The 12,733-nt window shown below is 35.0% G+C and overlaps 1 protein-coding gene across 2 annotated transcripts in view; it reads right to left on the bottom strand.

Annotated features, from left to right (window-relative positions):
* Window positions 1-4,702: 4,702 nt before the first annotated feature.
* Window positions 4,703-12,733, bottom strand: part of LOC133297096 (two pore calcium channel protein 1) — a 30,553-nt gene continuing 22,522 nt past the window's right edge. For both annotated transcript variants that reach the window (XM_061496159.1, XM_061496160.1), the window contains 11 exons: window positions 12,395-12,452; window positions 11,258-11,365; window positions 10,959-11,022; window positions 8,590-8,758; window positions 8,368-8,432; window positions 7,992-8,082; window positions 7,570-7,656; window positions 7,168-7,245; window positions 6,385-6,422; window positions 5,883-5,992; window positions 4,703-5,085 (listed from right to left, as the gene is read on the bottom strand). In XM_061496159.1, the coding sequence (XP_061352143.1) occupies window positions 5,905-5,992; window positions 6,385-6,422; window positions 7,168-7,245; window positions 7,570-7,656; window positions 7,992-8,082; window positions 8,368-8,432; window positions 8,590-8,758; window positions 10,959-11,022; window positions 11,258-11,365; window positions 12,395-12,452 (846 nt within the window). In that variant the 3' untranslated portion in view covers window positions 4,703-5,085; window positions 5,883-5,904. The remainder of the gene's footprint in view (window positions 5,086-5,882; window positions 5,993-6,384; window positions 6,423-7,167; window positions 7,246-7,569; window positions 7,657-7,991; window positions 8,083-8,367; window positions 8,433-8,589; window positions 8,759-10,958; window positions 11,023-11,257; window positions 11,366-12,394; window positions 12,453-12,733) is intronic.

Here is a 12,733-nt window from a genome sequence, read left to right as displayed (position 1 = left end):
AATAAAAAATCCAGCCCAGGCGGCTTGGTGGGGCGGGCTTAACTCAGCCCGCCCAGCCCCGTTTGGCGGGCGGCGAGGGCCGGCCTGGCGGGCTGAGCCCGTTTTGCCATCTCTAGTTGGGGCACCTTTAATGTATCTTAAGATACGAGTGGCTGCGATAGCATGACTTTGTAATGGGTGAGCTATGAATTGGCTCAATTGTTGTACAGCAAAACTGATGTCAGGACGTGTGGTAGTCAGGTGGAGAAGTCTACCAACTAAGCAACGATAAGCAGTTGCATCTTCAAGAGGAACACCATCGGTTCGACTAAGAGACAAGTTAGAATCCATGGGAGTGATGTATGGCTTTGCAGCTAGAAGACCTGCATCAGAGAGAATTTCAAGAGCGTATTTACGTTGATTGAGGTGAATGCCATGTTTTGACCGAGATACCTCAAGACCCAAGAAATATCTCAATGCACCCAGGTCTTTAATACGAAATTTGTTATGAAGAAACTCTTTTACACGTTGAATTTCACGTGAAGAATTCCCAGATAGAACAATGTCGTCCATATAAACCAGAAGGACCGTAAAATTAAATCCTTGTTGTAAAGTAAACATTGAATGATCCGCTTGGGCTTGCACATATCCAAGGGACAAAAGAGCTGAAGACAGTTTATTGTACCATTGACGACTAGCCTGTCGTAGTCCATATAGAAACTTATTTAAACGACAAACTTGGTTTGCTGCAGTGAGCACAAGTCCTTTTGGAGGTTCCATATAAACTTCTTCGTGAAGGTCACCGTGGAGAAAAGCATTGTCCACGTCGAGTTGTTCAAGAAGCCAACCCTTTGCAGCAGCAACAGAGAGAAGAACACGAAGGGATGTAAGCTTTGCAACAGGTAAGAACGTATCAAAGAAGTCCACACCTTCGAGTTGTGTAAAACCTTTAGCAACTAATCTTGCTTTGTATCTTTCAATTTCTCCATTTGACTTATACTTTACTTTGTAGACCCATTTACAACCAATGGGTGTTTTACCTGGTGGCAAGTCAACTATCATCCATGTATTGTTAAGAGCCAACGCAGAAAGTTCCTTGTCCATAGCAATTTTCCATTGATCACTTTTAATTGCTTGGTTGTATGTACGAGGTTCTTCATAAGTGGTGACAGTGAGACAAAAGTGCTTATATGATGGAGTACAACAATTGTAAGATAAAACATGAGATAAAGGATGACAAATATGGTGTGTTGTGGAATTACCTGATGACGAATGATCCAGCTTTATCGCAGATAGGCTACAATGATAGTCTTGTAAACACCGAGGGGTTGATGTGAACGAGTAGAACGACGCACATGATGTACTAGTTCATCTTGGTTTGTAGGTGGTGTTGGATGGGTATGATTTGGTGTATCTGGGTTATCTTGGGTTCTGGTTGTAATGGGTATGTTTGGTAAAGTGTCATGGTATGGAGGAATGTCTGACGGAAAAATAGGTGAGTTGGTGTCATTATGTATGGGAATGTCTGAAAGATTGGATGTAGGTGATTGGAATGGAAATATTGTTTCATGAAATATAACATTTCTAGAAAGAAAGAGCTCAGTAGATTTCAGATCATATAGAAGATACCCCTTTGTGCCATTTCGAAAACCCAGAAATACTGCCTTTCTTGTTGTATCACCAGAGAAAAGGCTTTTGTCATATTTGGAAGCGGATCAAGGAGCATTAACTGTGATCGTACATGAGCATATTGTTCATTCAGACCTCTCAAAAATCTGATAGTGTGATCATTCTCACGATACAATCGCATCTGTGTTACAGATCCACAAACGCATGGAACAGCAGGATTGGTAAGCGGTCTCAAATTCTCTAATTCCTCCCACATAATTTTGAGTTGAGTGAAATACTCACTTATAGACTTTTCTCCCTGACAGAGTTTGTAAACATCTTGAAGATCACAACCACGGAAAATATCTGCCTGAGAGAAGCGATCTTGTAAATCTCTCCATACATCTGATGCCTTCTCAATCCATAGTATAGACCGAGCAATTGTTTGTGTAATGGATCTGTGAATCCATCCTACAATCATAGTATTGCATCGATCCCAAGCTGAAAATTCAGGATCATGCTCAGGTGGAGGAACAATGGTTCCATTGAGAAATCCAAGCTTATTCTTGGATCTTAAAGCCATAGTCATGGCACGAGACCAGGTGTGATAATTGGCTCCATTGAGGAGATGAGTAACAAGAACTTGAGATGGACTTTCATTGGAGTGTAGAAAGAACGGATGAGCTGGATTCGTCAAGAACTCAGGAAGAGGATTCTGATTAGCCATAGCAAATTCGCTATCAAGAAAAACTATTAATCAACGAAGAAAGAACTGCTACAAGAAATCGATTCAAGAACAACTACGATCCACTGAAGCAGGTACCAGAGTTCCTTAGAGCTTTGATACCATGTTGAGATTTAGAGAGAAGAAACAGAGTATGGTGAAAACTGAATTCATTGATTTCAAAATCTAACTACAACTTTCGTACATATCTTATATATATAGCTATCAACATACACAACTAAGATAAACAAACTAACTAACTGAAAGCCGTTTACATAACTTCCTAACTAACTCATACAAATCCAGCTGCACAGCTTATGTGGCATCTTTTCTATCATGATTGGTTGCTTTAATAAGATGATTATTAAAGGCAACTGAATTGGGCTTGGTTTGCTGCATTTCATTGGGCCACTTTATGTTGGGTACTACGGGTAGCAAGACAATTTACCTCATAACCCAGCCTACAACACTAGCTGCTAGGGTGGTTGAGTTGCTTTTTCCCAAGAATTCTCTGGCAGAACTTTCAATTGTCTGCAAGGTTACAACTCCATTAACAAAAGTCTACATGTTAAATATATAAAACACAATGTTTTAAACAGAAAGGGAAGGCACATACCAATACGATAATTTGGTGAGACCGAGAATTGTTTTCATTGAGGTAAGTCTCTCCTACCTGTCTTTGTGCTGCAAGAATATATAGAGATATATAAAAACCATTAATGTAGTCTCATCCACCAGCTTAAGCTTTTGGGTTGAATTGATTTTTTACATGATAATAGAGACAGTACAAACCAACCTATGTCAAGAATGTTATGCAAATTCCTTTACCTTAGTAATTTGTACCACTCGCCCATTATCTGAACTATTATCTGATTATCGTGTCAGAGTGGAGTTGAGCCAATCGTTTGATTTTCTTAAATGGCCACTTGATATTATATATGCTTTGACTATTACAATTCATGTAGTGTCACACAAGCCGTCAAAGCCATCACTTGAGCATATGAGTTCGATATACCAGCAAACGCAGGATAATTAACAGAATTCAGTATCAACTAATGTAGCTTAACTTGATAGGGTGGGTAGTAAAAGTGGCACCATCTATGAGAAAGCAAAAGAGAAATATAACTCTTGATTGTATATGTAACGTGGACAAGTTTCGGTTCTACCATGATTTTTTCCCCAAACGAAATAAAGAAGCAGCAGCTTTCTACTAAAAAAGAGACAAGCTTGTTACCAAAAAAAAAAGAAAGAGACGAGATTTATCGTTTATAAATCCTTTGGATTACACATACGCTGTATGTCATATAGGATTTCATTGTAAAGGGAAACTTGCATGTTAAGTCCGGCGGGTAGCTAGCTACATTCCGCGAATATTGTTAGGGAAAAAAAAACCAAGAACTTATAAAGCCTAATTTTCATGAAAACTTATAATTCAAAACCTGAACTGCATTGGATGAAATTTAATTAATTATTTTGTATCTTTTGTATCTCTATATCACACACCCTCACGAAGGAGTTATTTGAGCTTCAAGCATAAATATGACACATGATCATTTTTTTGGTCTACCTTGTTCTGTACAGATTCATTTTTTGGTTACCTTGTGTTTTTCTTAATTCCACTTGAATGTGGGGGGCGGTGAATAATCATTTGATCACTCCAACTCTGATACTTAATTAATTATTTTGTATCTTTTTTTTTTTTGAATACAAGCGGGAATTAAATACACAATTTAATACAAACTACCCAAACCTCTTACTACTAGACTAAACCTAATAGCTTATTATTTTGTATCATTTGTCTCTCTAATATGGGTGAATAACGCACATACCCACCTACGTGTCTAAAAAATTTCATAAGACTTAATTAATTATTAACTAAATGGAAGACAATAAGGATCGAACCCGTAATACCGAGACTTTGATACCATATAAAAAAATCAATTCAACCCAACAACTTAAGGCCACCTTAATGATTTTTACCTCACACAAGAACCCACTTGGCTTGAAGGATGGATAATGCACAAGCGCATCTACCTGTATTAAAAAACTCCAGAAGACTTAATTAATTATTAACTAAATAGCAGGCAATATCAAACCCGTAATACTGAGGCTCTAATATCATGTAAATAATCAATTCTACCCTAAAATTTAAATTGTTGAGTAAAATTACGTTAATGATTTTTATATTTCTAAACAAACGAAGAATGCATGTATTGATCCCATCTTATAATTTAGTTTCAGTTTGATGTCCTCTTCAAAACGGGTAAATATTTTCATGAACTTTACATGAAAAATTAATCCCTATAACTTTTTTGAACAAGTCTTAATGGGAATATCAAACTACGAACTGTCTAACACCTAGTGTGAAAGAGTTCTGATTCCCACCGCTCCGCTCTGGTGTTCACAATCACGCTGATGCTCAAATGCTATGCTACTTTTTTTTTTGGATTTTGTTGAGCACATATTCCCATATACCAAACTACATTAAAAACGAAAAATAACTACCAACAAATTGCGGCAGTACAAATACAATAATCAAACCCAGGCAGGGTGAAAATAAAATAAATAAGAGGTTTTCATTACAATACACACAGACATATCCAGTAGCCTGGTGGAATATAGCATCCTGCTACTTTATGGTTTAATGTCCATTCAGTGTAATCTCATCAACCATTGATCACGTGCTTTTTCCACAAATAAGAAAAGGAAAAATCACGTTTGATCTGACCTGCAAATTACTGGAGATCTTCATTCACCCTCTGGTCCAGTAGATTCTACCAAATAGCATAATTAACACGTGAGATATAACACATGAAAGATCTGTGTAAACTTCACAAAATAAAAAGGGCTCCTTTGTGCATCCTGTATCTATAAAAATGTACATATTCTCACACACACACACATATAACCTACTGTATAGGCACCGATCGGCAACCTGGATTAATATAAGGAAGCTCAAAAAAACCACAGGACTCTCGGCACAAAATAAAAAACAATATGGACATGTAACTTGAGAGTCAAGTGCATTGACTATCAATATTATCACAGCTTTCCAATTAGTAATGGTTATTTTCATCAGTAACCGGGTGTTACAATATTTAACATGTTGCTTTTTCATTGTTCTTCCCCCCTTTGTTTTACTTCTGATTTGTTTGTTCCCAAGGAAGAAGGAAGCATGGTCAACTTTAGATTCCATATACATAATTACGATCACAAAGCAGCACATGTGGACCTTACCAGATGTTCGGCATTGTAGCTTTCTTGTTTCACCTTAAAGCATAGGTTTTGTAAACTCCATGCATAGTGCTATATTGTATTTCAGCTTTTAAAACAAGATTTTAGAAGTAAATTTTACACAAACAGAATTGGAAAAACATTAAAACCTAGACTGAAGAACCAAAACACACAAACTGATGATGAGCCGTCTTCACTCCTCAGAAAAGAGCCAAAACAGAAAAACTTACTAATCACATTCAGTTGGAGGAAAATCTATTAAAAGCTACGAATTAATTATATTCGGCAAAGGAAACATTTAAATCTATAAACATTTCGTGAAGTTTGATTGTTTTACCTGTAAAAGGATTTTATCAGGTTTATGGATTGGAAGGCTGAGTTTGACCCAACTCAGCACTCAACATATGATGAAGAAGAACATCAACCCTCTGACTTCGTGTTTTTGTGCTGCAGCAAACCATTGTTGTTAGGTACAAGACAACCATTAATGCCTTTAACTAACAGCCTATGCTTTTGGGCTGGGTTGGTCTTTGACATGGTATTAGAGCATTACCAAATGGTTAGGAGTTCAATCATTACCATCTCATTCCTCATAATTAAATTAAATTGCAGCATATGGTATTATAATGAATATGGGCATTGTCTATGCTTCCAAGTCTAAAGAAATTTTGCATGATGCAGCATGTTAGAGATATAAAACTATTCATGTGACTTCAATTAACAACTAAAGCATTTAGAATGAGTTAGCCTTTGACAAATATAAGAGAAGTAGCTTATCCATCTGCCTTAAGAAACACAAAAACGTTGGCATCCAAAGAAATATTGCCAGCTATACATACCCAATAGATCGCCGTCGATATTTATATCCTTCAACTTCCTATATTGAGAAGGCAAATACAGAGTGAGATTTTGAACATCTTGTTAAAGCTATATATGTAAACTAGCAATCTATAATGTATTATATACTGGCTTTAAAAATCAGAAACAAATCATGTTGAAATCAAAGAGTTACTTTTACATTCAATAAGATTCTGTACAAAATCATCTTTGGAGCACTGAAAGTTTGTAATGTGGATAAGTTGTTTAAGAATCTAGCAATAAACAGATTCCAAGTAAGGAGAAATATATTATGGATATGAATTCAAGTTTCAGTGATTCCCATTACTTGCAAAATATAATAAATCTTCTCTTGCATCATTGATAATATTAGGAAAATGATTGTATCATACAGTGAGCGTGTGGATAATCACAGCTATTCAGAAAAAGTTGCAGTGGAGCTCAGTTTGTTGTCATGTGGTTTACAGAGGAGTCAGTGAGCATGTGTAAGTACCATTGCTCACAAGTATCTGAACTTTTAGTGGGCATAACTAACAATGATGATAAGTTTGATATTTTACGGGAGGAATAGCAGCTGACTAAAAAATTGTTAGAAGTATAAAAGTTGATGTCCCAGTAATTGCATTTGATAAGAACCCCAACACAAATTTGGTTCAAATGTTTAAAATTTTAATTTCCAATCGAACTACATATATCATCAATTAATCGATGCTTGAAGACAGCTTTTTGACAGACACAGCAACTTATATTTCCTTATTGGTAAGATTTCAAGATTAAATAAAAACCTTGTCATTTCCATCACAAGTTTCTGACGACTCAAGCTCCATTTCAGCGAAGAATGCCTCCAAGACAAAAGCAACAACCTGAAATAAAGGAAGGATAGAATCATTTCTAACTTATTAAACATAAGCAATGTGCAAAAACAGTACAATTTAGGCATGGTATAAAACACCAGGCTATTTCATTCCCTTTGATTAGTCATACAAGTATTAATTAACATGATTTCTTTCTTATAACTCCGTTTTCTATGGTAATTACTTTAATTGTAAAGAATTAGTATGTGTGCATGTACGTATGAGTAACACTGTAACTTGTCAATGTTCTCCATTCCAGAGTTACAGTTTGTATATTCAACATTAATGCCAATGGAATTATAAGGTATTAAATAAGGACAAAGTAAATCATACCAAATTCAGAAGCAGCAAAACAGTTATTAAGTAGAAGCTAATGAAGTACGCATTGGTCCAAAAAGTCCCAGTTAACTCCTGGTAGCTCTGAAATAGAAAACCACACAACCTATGTGGTAAGCACATATTGACGTCATGATTTGACAATAGCATAAAGAGTTAATATGACAACTTATTGCAATGACTAACTGATGTGAATAAACATCCTATAATCTGACATTACTCACATGCAGCAAGAAATTTACGCAAATTTTAGATGTATTGTTGTTAATTTGAAAAACAGTGCTTTTGAGTACCAAAAAAAAAAACAGTGCTTTACTACAAACCCAGTGAAACACTCTTAGTAGTATATGTTATGCCTGAAGCAACAAGATGGAACCTGCCCATTGAATGAACACTAAAGATAGCGACAGTACTCATACCTGCATCACTTCTTCCCAGATTCCCAGGACTAGCATATTGAAAAGTGTCACCATTCCATTTGGATAATCATTGAAATTAAAAAGCAAATAGCTATTTTCTGTCAAGAAGAATACTCCAAGAACATTTACCCGAGCAATAATTCCATTTTAGAATCAACATATAGGTCAATATTAAATTTCAGACCTGCTTGTTGACCAAACCCACTCTCATCCCCCAGAAAAAAAAGTTATGTTTAGTAAAACATATTGAAATTACATCTGAGTTTGAAAATTGTGTGGGGGCTATGAAGGAAGAGAAGCGGTTATTAGTTATTACTGGATCAAACCAACTGCTACAAGCTTAAAAGAAATAGTTTTGTAGATCAACAAAGGATACTCATTATCAGCAAGGCTTGTTGCTTCCAATTCAGGGTTTCCAGCATTAACGATTCCACCAAAAATCTACATATAGAAAAATAAACGGGAAGTTAGTTTATTGATAGTGGAAAGAATTAAAAAAGACAATATGACCATTGCGATAGAAAATGAAAAATGAATCCCTAATTTAACTTGTAAATCTATGTAGAAAATGATCAACCACTACAAGCAATTCACACACCTGTACACCAAGTGAGCAATAAATACATAAGACACAAAATATGATCCCTAGGTATGGCATCAAGCTGGGTATAAGAGTTAAGAAAGTTGCCACAAAGCCTCGGTATCGCTTGACATGCATTAGGAGCCTTATCAATCTCAACATTCTAGCAAGGAGGAGATATCGAATCCTGTAAAGAGGACAGGAAAAGCAATGCGTGTTGCATCATCAAAGAAAAGCTACAGAACCAATGGACAACATTCATTGCACAACTTGCCATCTTCAAATGAATATAACATCTTCCAGACATGGTAGGAAAGTAACTGAGTCCAGTATCAAACTTTTTTTTTTTCTTTAAATTCTAATTTTAACAAGGACTGCTACATATTCTTTTTGAAGAAAACTAAACTTGGTCTGGTAAACTAAATACACACTTCAGTATCTAGTACATTTACATAAACCATAATTTGCCTTCACAAAAAGTTAAAAAGTAAAAATAAATAAATCAGAATTCACTGGGAAATAAGTATAACGAGAATCCTGAAAACAAAGCCTTTTCTTTCCCATGAGATAATAATGACGACAATGAAATTTTATATTTATTAGGAAACACTGACAGTGAAGGCAACACAAACATCAATGTAATGTATTAGAACTATTGGGCCTAACTAAATCCCAAAAGCTAGCTCAAAGGAGGAGGATTGCCCAAATCATAGGGGTACTTTGCCTATATACCAAGGGATGTTAACACACACCCTCAAGCTGAGGACTGGACATTTGGAATGTGAAGTTTGCATGACTAGACATTGGTGGATTGCCCAAAATCCTTGGGCAAAGTACCCCTTATAATGATTTGGGCAAATCTTAACCCCCCCCCCCCCCAAAAAAAAAAAAAAAAAAAAAATCCACACACACCCCTTCCCTTGGCTAACTTTTGGGGTTGAGTTAGACTTAGTTTGCTCTCAACTCTAATATGGTATCATGCTATTGCTCTTGGTTTACATACAACAACATTGATCTTTACTACCAACCACAAGTTTCATGTTGGGAGCAGTACTCATACAGGCAACTATGATCAAGGACTATTCACCTTGAATTGGACAAAATATGCGGAATTTCTTACTTTTCGTGGAGGATTAGATCCCAAAACTGGCGGTCTATGGTTGACCGATATTGCACACCATCATTTATCAAAGCTTATCCCAATTATGATGTTGGGCTACTGTATGTGTCTAGTCGTGCAAACTTCATTCTCCAAATGCCCAAACCTGGTTGTCAGATCCCACATCTGCTAGGTATATGGTTAAAGTACTCCTTATAATGACTAGGGGATCCTCCTTCGTTAAGCTAGCTTTTGGGGTTTAGTTAACTATCCTAGGAAAAGTTTTTTCATATATACTAACTAAAAACCTAAAAATTCAAGCACAAGTTGGATCCTGCAATAAGGGCCTTCCAAATAGTTGTTTCAAGCAATTCAGCTCAAGATCAACTGAATCATCTTGTCTCTGTCCATTAATAGGTACAGGTATTACACAAATTCTTTTGTATGAACTTGGACACTACTGATTCACCCTTCAAGTCTCCACCCATTAATACATACATGTGTTTACACAGATTCCTATCCGTGAAATTGGAAATTGTTTATTATTCTACACAATTATGAAAAAAAAAAAAAGTTTATAATTCCAATTTAAACTACACAATTCTGATAAAAAAAATATGCAAAAACTTAAAAATAAAATAAAATAAAAACTTCATTGCCAAATCATTTGATAATTCATACTGTTGGCAAGTGGACAAAAGATGATGTCCAAAAGTCAGTTTTATATGGCACAAAAAGCTTCAATTTTAGGAAATGCACAGATCCATCGACAATCTCTCTCTGAAAATTAGTCAATAACTGTTAGAGATATATAAAACCATTAATGTATCCTCTCAACAACTTAAGCTTTTGGGTTGAATTGGTTCTTTACGTGGTATCAGAGTCTCGATATCACAGGTTCGATCCTCACCGCCCCCATTTAATTAATAATTATTTAAGTCTTGTGGAGTTTCTTAGCACAGGTAGGCTGGGCTTGATGCATAATCCACCCTTCAAGCCCAATGAGCTCTCGTGTGAGGGGGCACGTTAGAGATATATAAAAGCATTAATGTAGCCTCACCCAACAGCTTAAACTTTTGGGTTGAATTGGTTCTTTACAAACAAACTATAATAATTCAATAGCACAACAAATATCAAAATAGACCACTAATGTGATTGAGGATGTTTTTGGTGAAAATAAATCCCAAAAAGTGTAACAATAAGTATTATGTTTCATGCAGTAATTTGGAATTATGAACCAAAATACAGAATTATGAAACACGTGAACATTCATAGTAGAAGCTCATACCATTCTCCATTTGAGAAAAAAAGTAGACCATCAGGTGAAGCAAAAGTTATAGTTTCTCCAATGACTGCAAAATTAAGATTTATCAGTCGGAGCAACATAACTTAGCCTTAAAAACTGGGTTTTCAAGAATTCAGGGCGTAAAAATGAAGGCAATGCATTATGAACATATAATAGCAGAATCTAGACACCAATGATTATCAGTAATATTTCAAAAAAAAAAAAAAAATCGTTAAAAGAAACTGCATGCATTCAACAAGATGTTAAAATATAGAAAATACCAGGCAGTTGAAATTAATTACCAATTATCAATGTGATAATAAAATCAAAGCGATTTGAACCATCCCGCCAATAGTTCTCAAATCCATATGAATAAACCTTTAGAACCATTTCTATTACGTATATCCACCCTGTAAAACAGCAAGGAATGATCAAATGTGAGAATAAAACTATAATAAAAAATTTAATATTCTGTGTGTTACAAGAAACAAGTATCCTAAGTATTTCATATGAAGAAAACAACTATTAACAAAAAATTAACTAACTTGATAAATGAGATTTTTTCCCTATTCTGTTACGAGAGAGACAGAAAGATTATTTACGCATGCTTTACTTCTTCATATTCAATATTTGGTTAATCACTGTAGAGTATAACTTTAAATACTATTGTGAATTTAAAGGTTAATTTAAAAAATTATTTTAAATTAGTTAGAGAGATTTGCTCTATTTAGTTTTTCTAGGTAATTTGACCTTGGAATGCTCATTTGAGCTGCAAAAGGATGTTTCATATCCAAATACTCAGGGAATTTGATAACTAAGATTTAAAAATGTTTCAACCCTTCACATCATTTTTCTTTTGTCATTTACTTTTACACACTGGTTCCCTATTTTCGAAGAGTAGTTCAGAAACCATATATCTCATCAACCACCTTTACTTGTAATCGTAACTTTCCTAACCTTGTCACAAATATTTTGTTTTTAAATAAATAATAGTATTATAACACATCATTCTATGTCAGAAATCAGAATTATTTGGCATGCCAAATCAATAAAAATGAGCTCTTAACAATTTATCATTGAAATCTGGAATTTTCCATTTTTCTAGTCTGTCTTAAATCCATGAAGTTACACTCACAGTCATTTTGAAAAAGGTAGGCAAACTATACTGGAGAGTCTGGCGCCCTAATATAAAACTTGTGTATATACTCGAAACAATACAATTTTTTATATTTAAAAAATAAACTGGCACTGCGATATATTGAAGCACAGAAACTTAGTGAAGAGAGCTTAACTGCTCAATTCAAGCTGTTTCAAAAAAGTTGTTCAAAGAACCATCATTACCTCCTTCAAACCAAGCAATAACTTTTACAGTACAAGAAAGAATTCATACACTGAAACATCAAGACATAACAAGGAATACACTGTTTGCAAGTCCTTACCAAAAATGAACTCAACCACTTGCCACACCTTTTGAGCAGAATTGTTTTCTATATCAAGCTGCAGTTGTGAATTAATAAAAATAATATCAAAATGTTGATATGCATATGCCTTTAGAAATCAGAATCAGTAACAGCATACGTAAGCTAGGTGCACTAAGATGAAGCCTTTTCCCAAAAAAGAAAAAGAAACTATTAACTCTCTGCTATGATACAAACATAGTCTGTCAAAATCAGAAGACTAAGGTGCATTTTTTAGCAGAATTGTTTTCTATATCAAGCTGCAGTTGTGAATTAATAAAAATAATATCAAGATGTTGATATGCATATGCCTTTAGAAAT

Source organism: Gastrolobium bilobum, unplaced genomic scaffold (genome assembly GCF_033153095.1).
Source record: "Gastrolobium bilobum isolate Gb01-03AN ecotype WA unplaced genomic scaffold, APGP_CSIRO_Gbil_v1 utg44712, whole genome shotgun sequence".
Taxonomy (NCBI): Eukaryota; Viridiplantae; Streptophyta; class Magnoliopsida; order Fabales; family Fabaceae; genus Gastrolobium; species Gastrolobium bilobum.
The sequence above is the reverse complement of the archived record's forward strand: the minus strand, read 5'-3'. Positions and strand labels throughout refer to the sequence as shown.